General features: G+C 39.9%; 1 protein-coding gene across 2 annotated transcripts in view; it reads left to right on the forward strand.

Annotated features, from left to right (window-relative positions):
• The window catches only part of LOC145291416 (activating signal cointegrator 1 complex subunit 3-like), a 958,449-nt gene that overhangs the window by 903,481 nt on the left and 29,246 nt on the right, over positions 1-25,722 (forward strand). For both annotated transcript variants that reach the window (XM_080137231.1, XM_080137232.1), the window contains exons 35-36: positions 6,286-6,397; positions 23,121-23,252. In XM_080137231.1, the coding sequence (XP_079993357.1) occupies positions 6,286-6,397; positions 23,121-23,252 (244 nt within the window). The remainder of the gene's footprint in view (positions 1-6,285; positions 6,398-23,120; positions 23,253-25,722) is intronic.

A 25,722-nucleotide genomic window follows, 5' to 3' on the forward strand; every position in this document is an offset into this window, starting at 1 on the left:
AGAACCCTGGCAATCGGAATTTGTTCACGTTTCACCTGTGCTACTGGCATTGGATGAAACAACAAAATCAAAAAAAAGTATTGTTATTTGAATGTTAACTTGGTGTAAACTGACCTCTACCCCCACCCCCACCAGGTTGATATCGTTTCTGAAACGATCGTATGCAATTCTATATTGTTCTTGTTTTGTATTTTTTTTAAATGATCTTGTGTATCCCTTGTCCTTCTTCAGCAATGTTCAGTGAGTGACGTCACCAAATTCGGCCATTCTGGGTTCCAGTTGGTCTCTTGGTGCTTGGTGGTCGCTGATGAAAGCCCTGGATGTTGAAAACTCCTGTCTGGTGAATTACCACTTTTCTCATGTTGCAAAAAGTTTGAAAGAGCAAATCGTCTGGCACTTGTTGCCAGTCTGTTTCACTGGGAAGCAAAAGTCATTTAAGCCAAAAGAAGAAAGGGTTATAGTCAGCTAACGTACTTCCTAACTTCCGGCATAGAACTACCGGAAATGGTGACGAGGCAAATCAGTTCCTCCACTTTTATTGTTCTTCGGTATTTCTATTATGAAGTGATTTATTGAAATAAAATAGAAAAGAAAGGGCATTATTGAAATGTATACAAAATGAACCAAATTATACAGATAAAAATAACACAATTAGTTTTTACTAGCAGGGGTGGGGGCTCTGCCTGGTCGTAAAAAACGCTTAATTATGATATTTTAATTTGTCTAGATTTTGTATATATTATTATAGAGACGTGATTTCAAAATGAAAAAAAAAAGTATTTAGGTGCCATCAACTAGACTTGAAACCAAAACCAAAACTGTAGCATTCAAAGCTGGTGACGTTACCACTGTACCAACGTGACAATAATTATTCATTGAAAAATTATATATTCTGCTTGTTCACAAGTCTTAATTTGGGCTCTTAATATTCGTGTCTGGGCGACACTCTTTGGTAAAATCTGGGTGATTTTCAAGTTTAACAATTTCAATCCTAAGACCGAGAGTTAGCCTCTTAACAGCATGGAGTCGGCAGAGAGCAAAGTGGAATCTTGGCTCAGTACGGTTGAGTCTCTTTCTCTTTACTTTTTTCTTTTCTAAAAAAAAAAAAAAAAATTCTGTCAAAGTAAAAGACAATATTCGTCAAGATTGTGATATCCTAGTTGTAACGGTACCAATAGGTCATAGTTTGCCTGTATCAGCATTTAAATAACAGCAGCCTTCGGTCCAAGATCAAAGTGTAGTATCTGTTCTTCAGATACTAAACTTCAATTTCTTGTTCTTTGTCAGTAAGGAGAAATTCTTCACGACTGAGACAATTTTTATTTTTGTTCCTCTTCTCCACGTTAAAAACAACCCTGGTGTCTAACTGTCCTGTGGGGAGGCATTGTAAATAGGAACAACATGCTATTGTTGATTGCTCTTGCTCCAGATGTCTGTCAAGAATCTTAATGTTCCTGCTATGGTGGTGGTAATAATAATAATAATAATAATAATAATAATAATAATAATAATAATAATAAAAACAGCCAATTTTTATTTCACAAATCCTTGAAAAATGAATTTATTATCAATATTTCTCTTCCCATTTTTTTATGGGTGAGAATAACCAAAAATGCCTCCTTGAGGAAGAAACAGAGTATTTTGCTATCAATCCCAGGTTTTATAACTTCTACATGCATTTAATAAAATTTTAATTTATTTTTTCCCTCCTTGTGTTTTTCTGACCTTTCCTTTCATTTTTTTTTTTTTTTTTTTTGCCCTTTCCTATTCTTTCTTTTCCACCATCTAAATTTCAACATTTGCCTCCTATTTACTCTACTTTAGCTCTTGAAGATCTAACTTATCTTCTATTGAGCTGATTATATATCTGTAGTATTCTGAATGACTAGTTGTAATTCCTATACTTTTCTTACTATTATAAGGTTAGATATATAATTATGGTAAAGTATGGAAGAGAACTTGAATGCCTACAGGAGAGAACTTGAATACCTACTAGACACTGTCTTTGAGTTTCTAAGGTCTCTCTTTACAGGGGTTTGTCAGAACACCTGGTATGAGGATACTTTTACTTATAAGTAAACCCTGACTAAAGGGCCAGACAGCTCATGGGAGGGGGGGGATGCATCCTAAGAGATCAGTGCGAGCAATGTGGCTAAGAAGTTGCCAGTTCCATCTCGTGGCTAAGAAAGAGACTTTATAGTAGGTCCTCCCTTTTATAATCTCCTGTCATGTTTTCAGATCACACGAGGCATGGAATTTGATTGGGCAAGCTAGAAATGAATTTATATGCATGCATGCACCAGTCAGGACCCAGCTTAGAAATTAAGCATGACTTCAAAATCGTTAACTCTGACTTGTCACTGCTGCTGTTGTCACGTGTAATACTGCTGCTACATGATCACTAAAATGTCCCTGCATATCATGAAATGGTGAATAACACAATGACTGTTGGATATTTATGACTGAAATTTGGTGGACAAGTCAGACAGACTGAAATTTATTTATACCAAATGTAATTGGATTATGGATTTTATTAAATATTCCATGAGTGCTAGTTTTTTTTTTTTTTTTTTTTTTTTTTTTTTGGAGAGGACGGGCACCCTCTATTACCAATAACTATTTATGAAAAACTAATTGTTAGGATTTACTTAAAACATGAATCAAACTTTTAGTTCCTATTATTGTATATGCAAATGAAACATGGACTATACCATCAAAGCCTGAAAGGAAACTCGGTGTCTTTGGTATAAAATGTTTGAGAACTATCTTTGCTGTATATGTTTGCTACATAGTGAAAGAAATCGAATTCCATGAGTTTACAGGGATCGGACTAACTGACTGGAAAAGGCAAGCAATAAAAATTTCCGAAAACTTGAAAATAGGATATGCATATATTTTTTTTTTATTGTCCGAATGAAAAAGTCGCTATTCCGATTTTTACTTCTAATCCATTAGAGTATCCTTGCATAAGTTCAGATTTCATCCTTGTCACCAGGTTTGCAGTACATTGAAAGTTCTCATTGCAACCGAGCGGGTTCTACTTAGACATCACTGACTACATACACAACATTCTTTATGGAACACGTAATTGTACGCTGAACATTTACTAAAGTAACTTTTATATTCTTATCTCTTGTATAAAAATGTTTTGGTATAAAATTTCGTTTTTCTCCAGTTTTAATTTACAAAACCCTATTTATATTTTAGGTAGCACTTGCTACCTGGTGACCCTTCTATTCTCTTAAGGTTTCATTTATTTCCACCTTTATATGCATGCATGCCCATATTTATCCTTTATTCTCTTTCTTTCGCTAAAGCAATAACATTTATGCACAACTGATATTAAATGTTGGTATGGCTTTCAACAATACTCGAAATTGCCCATACCAAAGCCAGGGACTACACCACAAATCCACCACAAATCTTTTGTGAGCTAGTCAATCAAAAACCTTGGAATGGTGACTGGTTAACACAAAGTGAAAAAGTAGTAAAGCGTTTTAGTGAGTTATATGAAAATAATTTATTGAAAACAAAATGTTTATAAAAATATTTGTTTCACAACACAATTCTTTTGTTTTTGCAACATATAAATAAAATAAATTTTATAAAAATATTCTAACTCGTCTCCATTCCAAGTTTTAGATCAACTACCTTAGAAAACGTCCATGATTGATTTAAAAACTTTTCATAAGTAATACTAAATTGAAGCAAATATGTTCAGCATGTCATAATCTTATTTATTTTTTCAGTTATTGCATATCATATTTCCAATAAAATTACATGTTTTTAGGAGACTACTTTGATTTTTTTTGTATGGATAATTCTGTGGCCTACTAACAGTGTGTATTGTAAAAAAAAAAAAAAAAAAAAAAAAATGAATAAATACAAATAAACAAAAAAAAAACTTAAATAAAATATAATATTGTATTATAGAATCAGATGTGGAAGCTCCTTTAAATTGTGTTCGTATTAAATCAAAGGGAAGTAACCTATGCACACTTAAAATGAGTTTTCATTAAAAAAACCCAACTGTTTACTGTTTTTGTCAATTTCAACCATAAGTAATGCTATCTACCTAACTGTCATCTCACAATTAATTAAATATTTCTGGAATATTACATAAAAACGTATTTCTATGATTCAATGAAAAGATTATTTCGCCATGTTAGTCACATGTGACGTAAACACAAGGGAAATAACTAGGTACGGGCAAAAATGGTGTCATAAAGTAGGGGGACATAGTTTTGAAAGCCGATTTATCATAATTTGTTTTGGAAGTTTCTGACTACTTTTTGAATGTATTTGAAAGATTAAGGACTAAAGTTAATTTCCAAAACGAAAAAGATATTTGTACACGTGAAAAAAAAAAGTTATGAAAAATATTTTCATGACGAGTTAACTAATTCAGCTAAATTTTGAAGTTAAATAAATTCATTGTAAAAATCCTTTAAAAGATAAATATTAGTTTTCTGGGTCTATTTCAAAGATAATTAGTAAAGTAAAGTCTTAAGATATTGAATTAAATAATTTAAAAAAAAACAAAACAAAGGAAAAACGAAGGAAATTCCCCAGCACATAGATTATACAGAAGCCCAAAATGTCGAAAGGCTATCTGAAAATGATGTCAGGTAGTTAAAGGGAGTTAGTTAAAGGAGTGCTGTTTTTGTTTTTTTTTTCTCCCAGATGTGCATCATCCGTACATTCCTATCGTGAACGTTTGTCTAATTTTTATCATTTTATAATTTAACTATTTTTCTATGTTCCTGCTTTTAAATTAAAAAAAGTTTTATTTTTCAAGATTATATAAAAATTATGTCGTGCCGAAAGTTTCACATTCATGCAAGCAAGGAAAATATTAGAATCGTACATATAAAAATTATGTGAAACCTATAATTCAAAAACAAAAATAGAAATATTTTTTGCAATTATAATTTTTTTGTGTGAAAATATTAAATAAACAATGATTCAATGATAATATTGGTAGTTCGAGAAATTAATTTTTCTTCGAGTTATATTGGATTCATTATTAGGGACTTTAGGGGCTTTTTTTCATAATATTCCTGTAAAGATTAATTTTTTTTAATTGTTACAATTTACGATAATTTATTTTCATAAAAAAGCAAAAATAAATTCATGCACTTTTTTATTACTGAAAAACATAACTTGAATAAAGGTATTTTTTGTTTAAACAAAATAATACATTTCCACTAAGATTTAAGTAAATATAATGTGTTCATTATATTCTGTGATCATTTTTTGACGCTGAAAAATTTCATTAAAATTGGTTAATTTCTTGATTTTATTGTGAATTTTTAAGTAAAGGGGGAGGGGTCAAGATGTTCATACATTTTGAGCATTGGCATACATTTTGCATGTACCTAGACATAACTTATAGTTTGAATTGGCCTAAGTTTTCGAGTTTTCACAAATGAATTACTTCCCCTGCTAACATATGCGTCCTTCAGTATTATGTAAGCTAAAATTGTTAATTTCTTTGAAAACTATTTTTTTTATTAATTAATTTTCTACCGTAACATTTTTCATAATGTTTTGGATATTTTTATTACTGCGATATAACAATTCAGTAGATATCATTGGTTTCACATGAAATTTAATATTTCAGTTTTTGAATTTTGCTAAAATAATGAGGAAAAACTTGTTTTATTTTTGTTGAATCTTAGGTTTCTGTCTTGATTTTAGTATAAGATATTTTGAACTTTGTTTTGAAGAGAGCTAATTTTCTTGAATCATTCTTTATTAAGTTTTAAAATATAAAACTTTTACAAGATTTAATTGAAATTGGTTAATTTTGTTTTATAAGATTATGTATATAGATTAGTGATGGGACGATTCCAATATATTTCCTGATTCTGATACAATTACCTATTCCGATTCTTTATAAATTCTTTATAAATCTCCAAATGTTTAACAATCGAGTTATTATTTTTTCCCGATTGCCGCAAAACACATGCTTAATATGCAGATATTTTCTCAAACATAAAATACCCTTGTGGGGGGGGGTGATCTATTTTACTGTTAGTTTAAAATCAATAAATATTTATTATTTTATCATTACTCTCGGCAGTGGAAGATTTTACGTTAAACAAAATCAAATTAAAAAAAACAAACAACTGAAACAATTGTTTTTGGCATCAGAAAATAGGCATAAATTTTCCCGATTCCGATACCCCCAAAAGTTTTGATTTTTCTGATTCCGATTAATCGTCCCTACACTAATATAGATATCCAAATTTATTCTTTATTTCAACCTTTTCTCTTTTTCAGCTACTACGATCTGGATGGCACCGACTTTGATAGCATCAACAAATATCTGTCTGGTCTCGTGGAAAAATCTCTCTTCGACTTATCCTGTTCTGGTTGTATTGAAGTTTCCGAGGTATTTTATTAATTTGTATGATAACTATTAATTATTACTTTTTTTATTTTTGCATTCAGATTAGCATTCTCATAAGCAGATAACTGCTGTATTGTATGTCCATTTTTCTCCTGTCTGATACAGCCGTTGTACAGATAATATTCTTGAATATTTTTCATTAACCATCAATCAACACGGATTATTTTCATTTCTTTATGATCAAAGGGAGATAACTTGTGTTTTATTAATTCTTGTTCAAAGCTGATCAATGCAAAGACCTTTTCTTTTTTAAGTAGTTGAACTACTGGTTTACTTTCCTCACGTGAGCTAGGGTCCCAAAGCCAACAGAGTATATAGGTCATTGTTGAGATGGCTTATTACCTATTGTATGTATGTTTCTTTTCCTGCACACTTCTGAAGGAGGTCCACCCTCCCAGACTTTGTTTTTTCCCTTTATTGCTAATCACCTGAGGCGCCCCTTACCAAGGAATGTTGACAGGGTTGCTCAGGCATTTTTTGCAGACCAGAGTGTTTTTTCTTTAAAGAGCTGATCTTTCTGACATATCTTCTTATTGTGGGAGGAAGAAAAATAACAGTTCAATCGGTCATGAGCAGTTGGGGGTCATTTTAGCATTAGAAAAAAAGAAATGTTTCATCCAATACCGGCATGCGCAGGTAAAACGTGAACAAAATTCCACAGAATCTTTCATGTTTTTATTCTAATGGCTAGAAATACTTGATGCTTCGCCAAGGCAATCAATGGTATTTTTTATCGTGACGCCATCACTAGATGGGTTGCCTACCACGGCTTAAGAGAGGTCCATCTACCATCGAGAGAAGGATAGACCACGCCAGTTTCTCAATTTGGTATTTTTACCTCGCGGTACATACAGTGCCTCACCTTCCCAAATGGTCAACAATCTGGTACTAGCTAGGCTCAACATTACTTAACTTCGGTGATCTGGCAAGAACCGGTGTGTCGACATGATTGTGCTGTATTTTAAAGCATTATTTTAGCATTAAAGAAAGTAATTTTGTTTGATAGTATTTATGGGCAGACGACACTTATGCTTCATAACTACCTGCTGACAAATGAACGTTGCCACTTCAGAAAAGCAGCTAAGGAGTCATAACCGAAACTGCAAAGTGGTTCTCTTAACAATCATGTAGTGCTAGATCTGTAGTGGAGTTATTAGCTATTAAGCTCAAAACAAGATCAAGTGTTAATCACATCAGAATTATCTCCAATCACTTGTGCCCCCTCGACATAAATACCCCCAACTGATCCAACAAACAGCAAAATCCCACTCTATACTGTAGAGATCCCCAGATGCCTTCTACTCAAATATGAGATGCCTTCAATAAGTTTCCAGACATTTTCATATAAGCTCTTTTATTGATACTTTAGTCCCCTTCGAAGTAATCTCCTCCGGCTGCAATGCACTTGTCGTATCATTCCAACAACTTCTGAAAAGCCCCATGGAAGTCCTCTTGTGTGAGCGTGTCAATGACCCTCGTGTCAGCATCTTTCATCTCCTCACTTGTTTCATAACGACAGCCTCTAAGGTTTTCCTTGAACTTAGAGAATAACCAAAAGTCACAGGGAGAAAATTCTGGACGATAGGGTGGGTGAGGAACTGTCTTGATGCCCGTATTGATCAAATAGTCTGTGACAAGGATAGAGTTGTGAACTGATGCATTGTCCTGATGGAGATGCTACTGACCCAATTTGGAGAATGCTGGCCTCTTCTGACAGAATCTCTTCCTGAACTCCCGTAAAACTTCAACATAGTATTCCTTGTTGACTGTCTGTTCAGTGGGAACCCAGTGCATATAGATCATGCCTGTGCTGTCAAAAAAAACCCAAAAACTGTAGGATCTGAATTGATCAGCTCAACCATCTCCCTGCTGTCATAACGTCTTTCTTTTTGATCTTCCCTGAGCACCTTTGGGATAAACTTTGCACAAATTTTCCGTATATTCAGTTCCTTGCGAATAATTATGTGAACAGTTCCCATAATGACATAAAACTGTGCACTTATGTGCTCTATCAACACACAATGGTTCTTATTCATGAAATTCTTTATTTGGCCAATCAATTCTGGTGTCTGATATCCTTACTCATCCCACACCTCTCATCATCCCTCACAGAATCCCTGCCTTCCTTGAATCTCTTATACCACTCAAAAACCGATGCTCGATTCATGCAAGATGGTCCAAAAACAGTCTGAAGCATTCCATACGTTTCTGTGGCACTTTTTCAAAGTTTAAAACAGAATTTTATTGCATATCGTTATTCTAATGTGTCCTCATATCCAGATTGCATTTTTGAAATTCACCAGCTGTGACAATCGGGTTTTAGTAGGATTTATTCCCATACTTGCTGTAGCTGTTCATTTGAACCTAAAACCATAAAAATTGGTTAGTCATCTCATAAGATGGTATAGCAATAAAATACTGAATTTTAAACAGTCTACAATTTTAAATGGCTGTACAAAAATGTCTGGAAACTTATTAAAGGCACCTTGTCGTTTCTTTCTTCAAACTGCTGGACTTTGGAATTCCCTCCTGGTTCCGTGCTTTCCTGACTGTACTGACATGCAGGAGTTCAAGTGTAATGTGAACAGATATATCACTGCTCAACTCCATACATAGTATCCCTACAAATTTGGTTGCAAGTAGTAACCCTTACGTCAAAATGACATTGTGCTTTGCTTGGGGTAAAATAATAGTAAAAGAAAAACTAAATGTTTGATTGGCTTCGTTAATGAAGAAGAACATTTCATTTCTTTACAAAACAAAGTTATTATTTTTATCATTTTTATTGGCCCACAAGGAGTTTTCACACAAAGCATCAAAGATCTCTCCTTGAAAACAACCTGTGGTGTTTCCTGGAAGCTGAGTGACAACAAGTCTTCCCAGATTTTCAGTACTCTCCACCTCTTTCGATAACATTTGCAAATGAATTTGCTTTATCGCAACAGCCGCTTACCATTGATTTCTCACTGGCAGTGGGCATTAATCTCCACTGGAATTTAAGTGTCAATAAGCCTCCCCAAGGAGGCTTATTGACACTCTTCGCACTTGTCCAGCAGATTATTATTATTATTATTATTATTATTAATATAATTTATTATTATTATTATTATTAATATTCTGTTTCACTCCAAACAATGCTTATTGCTGCTTGGAATGTAAGGGGCTACTATTTGTGACTGTGGAGAGTTGAAGAGCAAGATGTCTGTTAACATTACATTTAAGCTTAGTATAGTCCAGGAAGGAAATTCCAAATTTTAGCAGTTCGAAGGAACAAACTATTAGAATAGAAACTTTCTGACATTTAAGGACTTCAACAATGATGGATGGAATTTTGCTCTGTCAGGTAATTCAGATGTATGCACATCAAGAGAGACACAAATGTTATCAGTTCATCAGAACACATCGTATTAAAGTACTTGTAAAACAGGTACAGGAATGCCATATTGTGGTGATGGGACAGAGGCTCAAGTTTGGCTGATAGTGCTAAACCGATTAGATTTGAAATTCTTTTTTTAGATCTTATCTAAGAGTGAAAGATAGCTGTATCAGCCCAGATGTGGCAACAATATTCCATGCATGGGTGAATTTTTGTTACAAAAGGAGTTACCATTGTTTTCAATCAATATTTTTCTTTTTCTGTTTATTCTTTTGTGAAACTTTTGTTTGTTTTCTTTTGTTTGTTTTTTTTTTAATAATTTTTCTTTTTTTTTCTTTTTTTTTTATTATTTTTGTCAAGGTGTTGACACAGAAATTATTGAAACAAATGATTGTTCTGTTTTCAACAAAATGTTGCATTTTATTTATATACACAGTTTGTGGTCATAGTTGATGACATAGGTGATATTAAAATATATTAGTAGTTTCAAACTTGGGAATCTATATGGAATTGTGAATTGAACCCCTTATTTAATCCATAGCAGTAGATTGTTCTTGTTGTGGCAGTCATGATTTGGTAGAATTCTTAAGTAATTTTTATCTTATTTCCAGTTAGTATCACCTGTCTCGACTCCCCCTCCCCCAAGTGAAGTAAATAAGTGTTCGGTTTGAAAATCTGCGTAAATTCCAATATTTGACTTAATAATTTTTTAATTTAAAGATGCAAATAATTGTAAATTGAATTATTCAAATCACACAAATTATCAATTCTCATCTCAAAAAGTCCTGAAGTATAATTTAAAATCCAAATCATGCTACTTCTTTCATTTTCAAAATAAAATTTCTCGACTTTTTTTTTTTTTTTTTTTTTTTTTTTTTTTGAATAAATTTGGGCTTCAATTTTCCTGCTTTTATTTTTGAGATCCAAAAATATCTGTCTGTGAATGAGTAAAATTAATTCACTGTTTTGCGTTTTGCACCACTTTTGTGTTCTGGTTAAACAACGTCAGAATGAGGTAACAACATGTATTACAAAAACATACCAAAAAATGGGTAGTTCGTCTAACCACCGAACGACCTTAGGTGGTCTACTGGATATTGACTTCAACCTTATGGCTTGATATTTTGGTATTTATTGAGTGTTGAATAGTCTATGAGTACGTTCTTGTTGCATAAAAAAAGGGAAGATGACGCTTCATTACAACGTTTCTTTTGGTTGTCGTTCAATTCGTGAGACACCCATTTATCAAGTTTTTTTTTTGTTTTTCCAATCTCTCTCAAGTGATTAGAAATCATCATATACCTTACGTCTAATTCAGAATCAAGTTCTTGAACAGTTGTGCATGGATTGGCTTTGACTAAGGCTCTTAATTGATTGTTGTCAACATCCAATGGATGACCGCTATGCTCATCATCTACAAGACTCTAGTAGCCGCCAGGAAATTTCTTAACACCATTGTGCTGTGCATTCAGTAGTGGTTCCTGGGCCAAATGCTTCATTGATATCGCAAGCTGTTTCAGCAGCTTTTCGGCCTAGCTTGAATTGAAATAAGAAAATTGTGTGAATTTGCTTTTTTTCCATCTTGTATTCAATGTTCTGAAAAAAAAAGACATAATTGTTTTAAAAACGATTGTAATTTAAACGATTAGATAGAGGGAAAAGTGCTCTTTAAAATTTTATATAAAGTTAAGGTATTCTAACGAATACTTATCTGAAAATACATCATTTGAAATAAAAATTTAAAATTCTGCAAGAACCTTCTTGTCAACATAATATTATTAAAAGAAAAATCTAGCTTGCGCTCTAATATGAATCATATTAAGAAGGTTCAATGTGTTAACTGTTGAAATGAGTTTCATATTAACAAAGGTTAACGTTTTAGAAGAATAAAAGGAATTTTGCACAATGCTTCAGTGAGTTTGATCTGATAATTATTGTTTTCATTATTGATCTTAATTTCTCAAAAGATGGCATTGTCCCTATTTACAATGCCTCCCCACGGGACAGAGTTAGACACCAGGGTCGTTTTTTAATGTGGAAAAAAGGAACAAAAATAAAAATTGTCTCAGCCGTGAAGGATTTCTCCTCCACTGACAGAACAAAAAATTGAAGTGTAGATCTGAAGAACAGATACTACACTTTGATCTTGTTTATATATTTTATTGAGAAAGAAAAAATTGAACATAAAAAAAAAAACGTACAAAAAATTCAATTCAACAAAATTAGGCACAAGGCCCTACAAGAAATTGGGAGGGGGAGGGTACAGGGTCTTTTTGACTATGTAACCGATGAGACTTTGAAGTCTTACTCTTGACTGGCAACATTTACCAAAATACCTCAATCACTCTGTGGATCCTAATCTAACTAATAACCCCAGCGTTCAATGTAAAATTTAACTATGTACAATTTGTATATTCATTTCTGTATGTTGTGTGTGCATTTTTTTTTTTTTTTTTTTTTTTTTTTTGTGTGTGTGTGTGTGTGTATGTGTGAGAAAATAAAGTTCGATTTCATTAGAAAGAGTTCTTGAATTAATTGGCATAAAATGTTCGTGGAGTGGGAAAAAACTAATGAAAATGTTCATTTCAAAAATAAGGAAAAAACTACTAATGTGTTGTTAGTAAGACCCCCCTGTACTATTCTATGTGGCTAGATCCCCCACTGTTTTCCGGGGAACCGAAAACAAGCAGAGCATTCCTAATGGGGTTTGGGGAAGTCGCCTTAATGGAGGTGGGAGAAAATAAAGCAACGGATGGAGGGGGTAGGAAGGTGACCTCTGAGTAGGGGGATGACCGGGGGCATCAGAAAATAAAGATGAGGAGCAGGGGGGTTGGGCAGACTCAGAGGTTCTCTAATACCAAAAAATAAAATCAGGAACAGGATCTCATTTGTACCACCAGTCAAGAGTTACTTTACTGAACTTATAATGCTAACCTAGGCGGGATGGGTTCCGTAGGACCCAGCACCGCCCATGCCATGCCTAAGGAGGGAACACGTATTGAAACTTGGCTCCTCGACGGATGCACAAACTAGTGCTGTGCACCCACCTCTTGTCAAATTCCACTCTAGGCAACCTCTTCCAATCGCATCTGATCTTTACTTTAAGCAAATGTTTAAAGTAAACGATCAGATCCCGATCAGGAACAGATGTCCCTTCGTGGACCAACTTGAGGCGCGCGATCCAAATGGTCATGCGCGCTACTGCTAGGATCGCCAGGAAAACCAAACTTTCCTCCCTGGGGAACGGCGGCTCCATGTTGTACACAAAAGTTCCTACGTCGAGATCGAGCAGACACTCGGCATCGATGCGAGCTGTTACCCCCTCGACGTACCTTAATAGGGGCTGTATCCGGCTGCAACTAAAAAATGCGTGCTCGATTGTTTCGGGCTCGCGTTCGTCACAGCACGGACAGAAGCGGCTGGTATGTTCTTTATACCGGAAAAGTACGTCGAAGAGGGGCAGCGCATTTCGGACCAGTCGCCAAGTCAGGGAGAATTCCGAGTTATTCAGAATCTCCCGTCCCGGCGCCCAACGCCATTGAGAACGGACAACCTCCATCGACCATCCCATCCGCCTACAAAGTGGATCCTTCGCGGTCCCCTCCACTAAATCCCGATACAGTTTCTTCCTTGGCTGATCGAGGACATTGGTCCCCGGCAAAGCTCTAAGAGCGGTTCAGCATTCGGAGAAGAACTTGGACTCCCCCTTCGGTCTACGACGACCTTCTACCGAAGGGTTGGGTTTGAGATTGGGAAACGAGTTCTCAACCACAGGGACCCAAGGAGCGTCTCCTTCAAGCGAACGACCCAGGAAAGCCAATCTCTCGGCGTTTCTATGACACAAGAGACTGGGCTGACCCAGGCCTCCCTCGCTCGGATTTTGAACACAGACCTCTCTGCAGACATAATGCTTACCCTCGTTCCACAAAAGTGAATCGAGGCGCCCTTGTAAGCGGGTTAGTCGTTCTGCAGGGAGAGGAAGTACAGACAAACGGTAAAGGATGAGCGGAAAGACGTATGTAGCACACGCCTCCGCCCGACCCTTCAAGGACAATTTCCTTCCAATCCAAGTCTTTACTGACGATTTGACCTTAGACTGTACTTCCGACCAATTCTTTTCCAGCTGAAGTCCCGGTCCAAACCAGACACCGAGAATGCGGACCGGTCCATCGGTCCAGCTGAAAATACCTGGAAGCGAGTTTACCCCGGTCCAGGCCCCCAACCGTAGGCCAACAGACTTGCTACGGTTGAAGATGGCCCCTGTTACTTCTTCGTATCGAGCGAGCGCCTCGACCACCGCTTGAACGTCCGTGAGGCAAGACACGAACACGGTGACGTCATCGGCGAACGCGGAAACCCTGGCTCGTGTGCCTCCAGGGAGAGCTATTCCGCGCAGGACTGGTGTAGCCGCCTCGTCCCTTAACTTGCAAAGGAGGGGTTCCAACGCCAGGACGTACAACAGAGGCGACAGCGGACAACCCTGTCGCACCGACCGAGAGACAGCGAATGACTCCGACAGCTTACCGTTGATCTGCACCGCTACCGTCGGCCTGTCATACAGAACAAAGATCCACTTGCGGAAGTCCGGATTAAATCCGGCGGCCTCTAGCACAGATCCTAGGAACCGATGGTCGACCCTATCGAATGCCTTGGACTGATCCAAACTGATCAGCGCGGCTTCGGCGTCGTCTTCTGTCCCCTCTATGATCGAGCGTATCAAGTTCAAATTGTCTTGAATCGATCTCCCCTTCACAGCATAAGTCTGGTCCGGTTCGATCAAGTCAGTGATGACAACCTGCAAGCGATTCGCAAGAATCTTTGCCAAAATCTTTAACTCTGTGTTTAGCAGAGTCAAGGGCCTAAAATCATCAAAGTTTTCCCTCCCACCATGCCGTTGACCTTTCCTCAGCAATGTGATCACACCCTTGGTCACCTGTCCAGGGATGGAACCCTAGGCAAACCAATGGTTGAACATATCCTTCAGAATAGGGACCAACATGGGCGACAGCCTCAAGTAAAACTCGTAGGGTAAACCATCAAGCCCCGGGGATTTGTTATAGCCGACCTGCTTCAACGCAGTAATGACCTCATGTTCAGTAATAAGACCATCACAGCTAGCCGCCCGAGCCGCCGTGAGGCGGGGCGAGTCAGCCAAATAGCTGCCAAACTCATCAACCCTGAGTCCGGGTAGTTGGGTGAAGCGCACCGATAGATGCTCCCGAAACCCCTCGCAGATCTCCCGAGTCGATACTAAGGGGTGTCCTTCCAGGTTATGTACTTTACGAATGTACCCATCCGAACCGCGCCTTAAAGCAGCCTTACGCTCAACAGCGTCAACATTCACAGCCTCGTTAGAAACTTTGTTTAACCTAGCCCTAACTACTTGACCTTCATACCGCTCGCTAGCCAAGCGGTTGAGATCTTGTTTAGCTAGTGCTAACTCTAGGGGGTCCCCCCCCTCCGCCGCCCGGGTCAGCTTATCCTCTAAACGCTTCTTTGCCTTAGCCTTATCTATCGCGAGGCGTTGGCTATACTGGACAGAGAAGCGCCTAATTTTGGCCTTGAGACTAACCCACCACTTACTCCCTGTAACCGCCCCCACTAAAGCCCGCTGAATTAGCTCAGTGACCTTCAACCGGTAGTCCTCCAGCTCCAACAAGGTGCTGTTGAACTTCCAGTATCCGGCCAGTTTAGGCCTAGCGCTTAAGCTCAAACGGGCCATAACAAGTTTATGGTCCGAGTGTCCTAGCAAGTGGAACGTGGGGCAAGATAGGAAGTCTACATCGCCTCTTCTAACTAACATCCGATCCAAGTAAGTGCTTGGATGGGAAGGCACTACAGGATGCCACGTCCACATCTCCCGCCCCGGATGATCCAGACGAAATCTGTCGACGAGATCGCACGAGGCCATCAGGTCAGACAGACTGCTGTCACACCACGCCGACCCGCTAGTCCCCCCGACCTTATCTATTTTGGGATCAAGGATTGCATTCCAATCCCCCATTAAAACTAACCGTTCCGGATCCACTAAGAAGCCCTCCAACCGTCGAAAAAAGGTTGCCCTCTCTACAGCAGCATTGGGAGCATAAACAGCAACAATCCGAAAAACACTACAATTAACAGCAACATCAACAACAAGCGCCCGCCCGTCCTCGCCTGCGTGAACAACATTCACCGACGCTGACAGGGTGCGACTCACTAGCAAGGAGATTCCACGACTATAGGTATTGCCATATGCTGAGTAGACATCGTAATCGTTTACCAGCACCTGACAATCCCCGTCACAAACAAAGTGGGTCTCCTGGATAGCGGCAATATCTACCTTGAGGGACACCAAGTCTCTCACAACGCGCGAGGCCTTGCTTCGACACCTGATGCCCCTCACATTCAATGTAGCCAAGTTCAAAGACATGATCACTTACCTCAAGCACTGTCACAGACGGGTCTGAAATCCTGGGCAGTGAGGACATGGCAGGCCTGGCCAAGGCTGCCGGTAAGTAAATCCGATGAAGGTGACCCATCCTTGGCCACGCCCCCCACGTCCAGGGGGAAGGTTAGTTTGAGTGCCCTGTATAGCGATGGGTGTACATACATGGGGATTCTACCCTCACATTTAAAGAAAATGTTGGTCAGTGAAGGATGGTCCCTATCCACCAGCTGCTGGCCTGGGATCGCATTCTTCGCTGCCTTTATCATTGCCCACATTCCTCCAGTCCTAGCGTCCTTGTCGACCCTAACGAAAGTGGTCAACAAGGGAGCGTCCTTGAATTTAGTGGGGTCTGTTACTAGGTCTCCACCGACTTTTTCAAAGTTTTTAAGTTTATTGTACCGGACCTTCTGTTGTCCTTTAAGGTCCGGAGCCGGTTGGAGAGGGTCTGTTTCACAAATCCTGCTTCCTGGCAGGAAGGGGAGCTTTTTGGTCCGTTCAGTGCGGACTTTGGGAGTGGGGGAGGGGACCTCTTTTGGTTGATGGGGAGGCTGAGCGCTTGGGGAGGGGGTAGCCTGCTCGTTTTCTTCTTTTTGGCTCCTGTCACGGGATGAGGGGCGGGAAGAGTTTCTTGGGGCCTTTATAGGAGAGGGGGAAGGTTGTTCGGGTTGCTGGGGTGTTGGGATCACAGGGGGCTCATCCTGTGTTGTTGTTGCGAGGGAGTCCTTCTCAGTCTCAGTGGGGGTAGGAGGGTTTGCGCGTGTCTTGCGGCTTTTCCTCCTCCTGGCCCTCCTGATCTCTGTTGCGCTCAGGGCCATAGAGACTGTTGTTGTCTCTTCCTCTGCCTCTGACGCGGCCTCCTCCTCAGATTCTGGTAGTTTTCTCTTGTTTGAGGAGGAGGGTGTCTGTGTGTCCATTTTCTCCGTCTCGCTCTTCGGTTGTTCTTGGTCTTGGGTGACTGTCTGCAAGGATGGCTGTTTGTTGATCTTGCCTTTCTTTACGACCGTCACCCAGCCTGTCGGTGCCTCTGGAGGATTTGCGGCCGGCGCGGGAGCAGCGGCTTGATTTGTTGTCACGCTTGTTCCCGCCGCTTTTGTGGGCTTCTTCCCTCCATTCCTCTTCGGACAGTCCTTCGCCATATGCCCTTGTTGTGTGCACAGCCAGCAATGGGGCCTCCTCCCTTCCACTATAAGGGAGAGTGTCCACTCTCCGAACTTGAGTGTGGCTGGGATGGCGTAGAATCCAGCCTTGTCCAGGACCATCTGTACTTTGTAGTCCCCGGTCATGATGTTTCTTAATCCGCGGACCGGGGTGACTTCCTCTACGTCCCCATACTGGCTTAGGATAGCCCCCAGTTGTTTGGCCTCCATATAGCAGGGGACGTTTAGAGCAGAAACATTTGCTCTCCTCTTGTTCATATAGATGGGTTGGAGCTTTATGTTCCTGCTCTGATGGCAGGTCCTGGACAGCCTGACTGCGTCTTCGGAGGTGGGGAGCAGAACATCCCACTGTGCGTAACTCCTTCTACAGATGTAGTTGGCGGGAATGTTCTGTTCCAGCAACACGTTCATCATGGTGTCCTTGTTGACGCCCGTCAGACCCCTTGTCTTGGTGTCTGAAGTTATCAGCGAGAGCACTCTTTTCTCCAGAACTTCCACTTGACCCGGGAGGGGTTGGATGTTGTTCCCCTGGGTATACTCCTTGTAAGTGGAGTCGAAGAGTGCTCTGTAGTCTTCGGGCGTCAACTTCCCTTGCTGCTCTTTGGGGCCCCATGCCGGTCCTCCATCCTGGTGGGTGTCAGCTGGACTCGGGTTGGGGGGCGTAGCTGGTGTTGTGGGGCTCTCCCCTGTTATGGGCCTTTTTGGTTTCGGAACTGGCCCGTTACCAGGCAAAGTAGGCCATTGTGTTTTTGGCGTTGTTTCGTCCTGGCTTGGTTTGCTTTCCGGGCCGCTCCCCTTTCTTATTTTCTTCCTTTGCTGGGTGGCTGTCCCCTTGGGGGATGGAGGTGTCTCCCCTTCTGGTGCCGTGTTCCCAGCTGGAGCCTTGGTGGGTACTGTCAAGGGTGTCTCTCCTTCCAGCTTGCTTTTGTTACCACTGGCCGGAGAGTCACCCTTTTTCCGTATTTGGTCCTCTTGGGGAGTGTTGGGGGGCCAATCACTGTCTTCCCCGCCGAATAGTGAGCAGATGGAGGCTATTACATCTTCATCCAGCGCCTCGGTTTGGTCCGCGGTGCTGTTTTCCTCCTTTTCTGTTGGGGAGTCGCCCTTTGGGGGAGCGGGGGATGGGTTCCCCGGTTTTCCTCCCTTGGTTCTGCCGTCCTGGGGTGCAGCTGGTTGGCTGGGTTCTGCACTTTCCCCAGCTAGTGACTTAACGGCAGCTTTTTCCGCTGGGTTGCCCTCGTGGGGAGCGGTTGCAGGTGCTTTTTGGGGGGTCGCCGCGGGCTGCGGCCCTACCCTCCCGCTTTCTTCCAAGGTCGCCGCGCGCCGGGGCCCTACCTTGTTTCCTGGCGCCGTCTCGCCGGGAGATGCATCAGCTCCCTCACATAGGGAGTCGTTCGCAGTTGAGATGCTGCGCATTTGGGGTGACGTACCCCTCCTGCCTGGCATCGTGGCGGTTGCACTGGCCGCTGGCGCGGACCAAAGTGTAGTGGGGGAAAAGAAAACCCAGGGGAATGGAGGGGGAGGAGGGGGAGGAGCGGACTTTGAAGAAATTAGAGTTTTTGACTTCCCCTCACGGGGATGTCGGGTTAGCAGCTCAGATCCCCCCGCGAGGGGGGAGAGCAGAGAAGAAAGACGCAGTGGGTGCTAGCGGGTCAGAGTGCCGCGTCGCAATTAAGAGAGAGAGGGGATAGGCATCCCTGCCCACAGAGGGGAGCAGAAACGAAGCACCCGCCCTACCCCACGTCACCCTACCCACTAACTTACCCCAACGGAAGCGAGAAAGAGAACCCTGTCTGCTCGATCCACTGGGAGAGCAGCGAAGATAGACAAAGTTTGGGCCTGGCAGGTCAGAGTGCTGCTCAGGCAATTAAGTGTGGAGGAATTAGACCATCCCCTGTCTCTAGAGGGAAGAGACCGGAACGAAGAAAAAACGCATGCAAAAAAAAACCCAACAAAAGCAGGTCTCAACTACCAGCTAGTGGTGCTGGTCCCGAGATTCCAGTCTCCCAAAAAAGGGGATCGGTTTCCGGGTCCAAGCTCCCACAAATGTGGAGTCGGTCCTTTAGGTCCTGACTCCCCAAAGGAGGGGGTCGGTCCTTGCTAACGAAAGTTAGTATGAAAACACCTTAACCTAGCCCGAAAGCCCGGTGGCGGAAAGTTTAGTAACTGAGAGAACAGATACTACACTTTGATCTTGTTTATATATTTTATTGAGAAAGAAAAAATTGAACATAAAAAACGTACAAAAAATTCAATTCAACAAAATTAGGCACAAGGCCCTACAAGAAATTGGGAGGGGGAGGGTACAGGGTCTTTTTGACTATGTAACAGATGAGACTTTGAAGTCTTACTCTTGACTGGCAACATTTACCAAAATACCTCAATCACTCTGTGGATCCTAATCTAACTAATAACCCCAGCGTTCAATGTAAAATTTAACTATGTACAATTTGTATATTCATTTCTGTATGTTGTGTGTGCATTTTTTTTTTTTTTTTTTTTTTTTTTTGTGTGTGTGTGTATGTGTGAGAAAATAAAGTTCGATTTCATTAGAAAGAGTTCTTGAATTAATTGGCATAAAATGTTCGTGGAGTGGGAAAAAACTAATGAAAATGTTCATTTCAAAAATAAGGAAAAAACTACTAATGTGTTGTTAGTAAGACCCCCCTGTACTATTCTATGTGGCTAGATCCCCCACTGTTTTCCGGGGAACCGAAAACAAGCAGAGCATCCCTAATGGGGTTTGGGGAAGTCGCCTTAATGGAGGTGGGAGAAAATAAAGCAACGGATGGAGGGGGTAGGAAGGTGACCTCTGAGTAGGGGGATGACCGGGGGCATCAGAAAATAAAGATGAGGAGCAGGGGGGTTGGGCAGACTCAGAGGTTCTCTAATACCAAAAAATAAAATCAGGAACAGGATCTCATTTGTACCACTAGTCAAGAGTTACTTTACTGAACTTATAATGCTAACCTAGGCGGGATGGGTTCCGTAGGACCCAGCACCGCCCATGCCATGCCTAAGGAGGGAACACGTATTGAAACTTGGCTCCTCGACGGATGCACAAACTAGTGCTGTGCACCCACCTCTTGTCAAATTCCACTCTAGGCAACCTCTTCCAATCGCATCTGATCTTTACTTTAAGCAAATGTTTAAAGTAAACGATCAGATCCCGAGCAGGAACAGATGTCCCTTCGTGGACCAACTTGAGGCGCGCGATCCAAATGGTCATGCGCGCTACTGCTAGGATCGCCAGGAAAACCAAACTTTCCTCCCTGGGGAACGGCGGCTCCATGTTGTACACAAAAGTTCCTACGTCGAGATCGAGCAGACACTCGGCATCGATGCGAGCTGTTACCCCCTCGACGTACTTTAATAGGGGCTGTATCCGGCTGCAACTAAAAAACGCGTGCTCGATTGTTTCGGGCTCGCGTTCGTCACAGCACGGACAGAAGCGGCTGGTATGTTCTTTATACCGGAAAAGTACGTCGAAGAGGGGCAGCGCATTTCGGACCAGTCGCCAAGTCAGGGAGAATTCCGAGTTATTCAGAATCTCCCGTCCCGGCGCCCAACGCCATTGAGAACGGACAACCTCCATCGACCATCCCATCCGCCTACAAAGTGGATCCTTCGCGGTCCCCTCCACTAAATCCCGATACAGTTTCTTCCTTGGCTGATCGAGGACATTGGTCCCCGGCAAAGCTCTAAGAGCGGTTCGGCATTCGGAGAAGAACTTGGACTCCCCCTTCGGTCTACGACGACCTTCTACCGAAGGGTTGGGTTTGAGATTGGGAAACGAGTTCTCAACCACAGGGACCCAAGGAGCGTCTCCTTCAAGCGAACGACCCAGGAAAGCCAATCTCTCGGCATTTCTATGACACAAGAGACTGGGCTGACCCAGGCCTCCCTCGCTCGGATTTTGAACACAGACCTCTCTGCAGACATAATGCTTACCCTCGTTCCACAAAAGTGAATCGAGGCGCCCTTGTAAGCGGGTTAGTCGTTCTGCAGGGAGAGGAAGTACAGACAAACGGTAAAGGATGAGCGGAAAGACGTATGTAGCACATGCCTCCGCCCGACCCTTCAAGGACAATTTCCTTCCAATCCAAGTCTTTACTGACGATTTGACCTTAGACTGTACTTCCGACCAATTCTTTTCCAGCTGAAGTCCCGGTCCAAACCAGACACCGAGAATGCGGACCGGTCCATCGGTCCAGCTGAAAATACCTGGAAGCGAGTTTACCCCGGTCCAGGCCCCCAACCGCAGGCCAACAGACTTGCTACGGTTGAAGATGGCCCCTGTTACTTTTTCGTATCGAGCGAGCGCCTCGACCACCGCTTGAACGTCCGTGAGGCAAGACACGAACACGGTGACGTCATCGGCGAACGCGGAAACCCTGGCTCGTGTGCCTCCAGGGAGAGCTATTCCGCGCAGGACTGGTGTAGCCGCCTCGTCCCTTAACTTGCGAAGGAGGGGTTCCAACGCCAGGACGTACAACAGAGGCGACAGCGGACAACCCTGTCGCACCGACCGAGAGACAGCGAATGACTCCGACAGCTTACCGTTGATCTGCACCGCTACCGTCGGCCTGTCATACAGAACAAAGATCCACTTGCGGAAGTCCGGATTAAATCCGGCGGCCTCTAGCACAGATCCTAGGAACCGATGGTCGACCCTATCGAATGCCTTGGACTGATCCAAACTGATCAGCGCGGCTTCGGCGTCATCTTCTGTCCCCTCTATGATCGAGCGTATCAAGTGCAAATTGTCTTGAATCGATCTCCCCTTCACAGCATAAGTCTGGTCCGGTTCGATCAAGTCAGTGATGACAACCTGCAAGCGATTCGCAAGAATCTTTGCCAAAATCTTTAACTCTGTGTTTAGCAGAGTCAAGGGCCTAAAATCATCAAAGTTTTCCCTCCCACCATGCCGTTGACCTTTCCTCAGCAATGTGATCACACCCTTGGTCACCTGTCCAGGGATGGAACCCTGGGCAAACCAATGGTTGAACATATCCTTCAGAATAGGAACCAACATGGGCGACAGCCTCAAGTAAAACTCGTAGGGTAAACCATCAAGCCCCGGGGATTTGTTATAGCCGACCTGCTTCAACGCAGTAATGACCTCATGTTCAGTAATAAGACCATCACAGCTAGCCGCCCGAGCCGCCGTGAGGCGGGGCGAGTCAGCCAAATAGCTGCCAAACTCATCAACCCTGAGTCCGGGTAGTTGGGTGAAGCGCACCGATAGATGCTCCCGAAACCCCTCGCAGATCTCCCGAGTCGATACTAAGGGGTGTCCTTCCAGGTTATGTACTTTACACTTTGATCTTGACTCGAAGGCCATTTGAGGTGCTATTTTACAATTTGTCATTGTGCAGGGGTAGATAACTCTCGTTTACTAAGATTCATTTGTTCATTTTTTTCATCTCATAATTTAGGACGCAATATTTTTTTTTTTAATCTTAAAAAAGCTGTGACAATTTTTTTTAATGTAACAGTTGGTAACAATAATAATAAAAAAAATGTAGTCTTTACGCGACTATTAAGAGAAAACCAACTCACGATATTTTAATTAGATGAAGACATTTAAAATATAGAAGTTCGGCAACTTTTTTTTTTCTTAATTAAAAAATAACCTCTAAAAACTACCAAGAATGAAATTCTTTAATAAAACTAGGTTGAAACTTTTAAAGCTTAATATTATGTAGTTTTTTTTATTTCTTTTTTTTTTTTTTTTATCAGGACAACAAAATTGAAGCGACCACCCTTGGAAGAATTGCTTCCTATTATTATCTGAATCATAAAACAGTAAAAATGTTTCAAGAAGAACTCAATGAAAAATGTACTCTTACAGAACTTCTCACAGTTTTATCAGTAAGTTGAATGCTTTGCTTTTAAGTTTTCTTGGTACTAGTGCGAATTCTTGTAAATGTCTGATAGGATTGGACTCGAAAACTTAGGTAAACTGCTGAAATATGCCGAGCACTAGTTAAGTTGATCAGCCAATCAGAAAGCAACAACAAATGCAATTAGCCAATAAAAAGCCACATAAATAAGCAAGCGACTTTTGATAAATTTTGGGAAAAAAAAAAAATTTTGTTATTATTTTTAAATCATTAAATTTGAATTACGGAACTATAAATGTCAGAGCAAGTTGTAACGCCCCCTCCCCCTAAAAAAAAATTAATAGCATCTGAAAATTTACAAAAAAAAAAAAAAAACTTTTTTAAAGCTTTTCTTAAAATTATCTTGTAAAAAAACAATGTTCGAAAGTTTTTCTTGCAAAAAAATAATAAAAATAAAAAAGTAGCACTAGGATGTTTTTTATATTTCATTGCCTTTTTATTTATTTCTCTGATAAAAGTTATTTTTCCTAGTGTTTTTAAGTTTGCATTGGTGGCACTTGGCATATTCTGGTAGTGTCAATCAAGTCCAAGCAGACATTTACAAGAAAATTAGATTTAAAAAAAAAAAAAAAAAATGATCCTGATTCATAAAAATGCACCAGGATCGTTTTTTTTTTTTTTAAATCTAATTTATACATGTAAGAATGTATTCATTTCTCGTTTTTTTTTTTCAGTGTATATATATATATATATATATATATATATATATATATATATATATAGCATATTTCTATTTATCAATACCAACATTATTATTAGCTACATATATGCAAGCATGTTTCAGTTACGATTTCTTCAGAAATCCAACACTATCATCAATCCAATGAATTAAATGTTTAAACAGTAATTCTTTTACAACAAATCTTTCTTTTAAAGGAAATAGGGAGAAAAAAATTATACTTTTAAGTAAATTAGAAATACCTTTATTTAAATTGTTTGTATAAATAAATAAAAATTATAGTATAATTACACTCTGCTTGTCATTGAGCACTTTTTGATAAACACTGGAGTCTCATTGGGTTTACATCTAAGAAACTATAGCAATACAATCATATATATATATATATATATATATATATATATATATATATATATATATATATATATATGATAGTATTGTTATAGTTTCTATAGCAATGCAATCATATATATATATATATATATATATATATATATATATGATAGTATTGTTATAGTTTCTATAGCAATGCAATCATATATATATATATATATATATATATATATATATATGATTGTATTGCTATAGTTTCTATAGCAATACAATCATATATATATATATATATATATATATATATATATATATATATATATATATATATGATAGTATTGTTATAGTTTCTATAGCAATGCAATCATATATATATATATATATATATATATATATATATATATATATATATATGATTGTATTGCTATAGTTTCTTAGATGTAAACCCAATGAGACTCCAGTGTTTATAAAAAATCTTGAGTGGCAAAACTCAATGAGTAGCAGAGGATACATAAAAGTTAAAAGAAGAAAAAAACAATAACAACCAAAACCTTATTTCAACTCAACTCAGAAGGGTAAAAAGTCAAAGTTCCCTAAAGAGATTTAACGTTTTCTAGTAGGTGAACAAATTATGACGGCTGTATGTACCAGCATATGAATTAAGCAGATTTTTCATGATTCAGGTACAAAAGAAAACCAGTTCACATAGAGGCCAGTAAAAGTCGGCTTCTTGTAAATGATAGTGAGAAAGCCACCTCTCGAACATTCAACAAGAAAATTTTGGAATCTGTCTCTCGTGATTTGAAAATCTTCTTTGTGCCATAGAAGGAATCGATAAAGACATTAAATCTGTTTAGGGAACTTTGATCCCCCCCCCCTCATCCTTCTGTTTTTTTTTTTCTTTTTTACTCCCTCACGGTGCCATTTTAATCACCTTATCCTCGTTTATTGAATTAAATTGTTTATTTTAATTGTTCTTTAGCACCTTAAATATATAAAAGGAGATCTCCCATTGCTCTTTATTCTTGCCATTAATATTGTTTTCCATTTCTATCGATTTTTCTTCTGGTGAGATGAAAAAGCTCTAGAGAGATTTTCGCTAATGTCCAAATATGTTTATAAATTTTGTACCTATGCATGTGTGTATATGCATATATAATATTCATCTATTTATCTGTATATATAATATCCATCTAAATATATATGTGTGTACATGTGTGTGTGTATATATATATATATATATATATATATATATATTATAATGAAAACAAAGGAATGTAGTGTTTACCTGATATACGCAATGGTAAGCTTCAAACTAATATAAATAACAGTGTTTGTATATAAAAAAATTTAATCCCAACCGAATTTAAAAAAAGCTCAATACGCAATAGAGAGTAGAGCTTCTCTTTGGACTATTGCACTGCCCGGA

This window comes from Euprymna scolopes, chromosome 12, assembly GCF_053919585.1.
Source record: "Euprymna scolopes isolate OS-2025 chromosome 12, ASM5391958v1, whole genome shotgun sequence".
NCBI lineage: Eukaryota > Metazoa > Mollusca > Cephalopoda > Sepiida > Sepiolidae > Euprymna > Euprymna scolopes.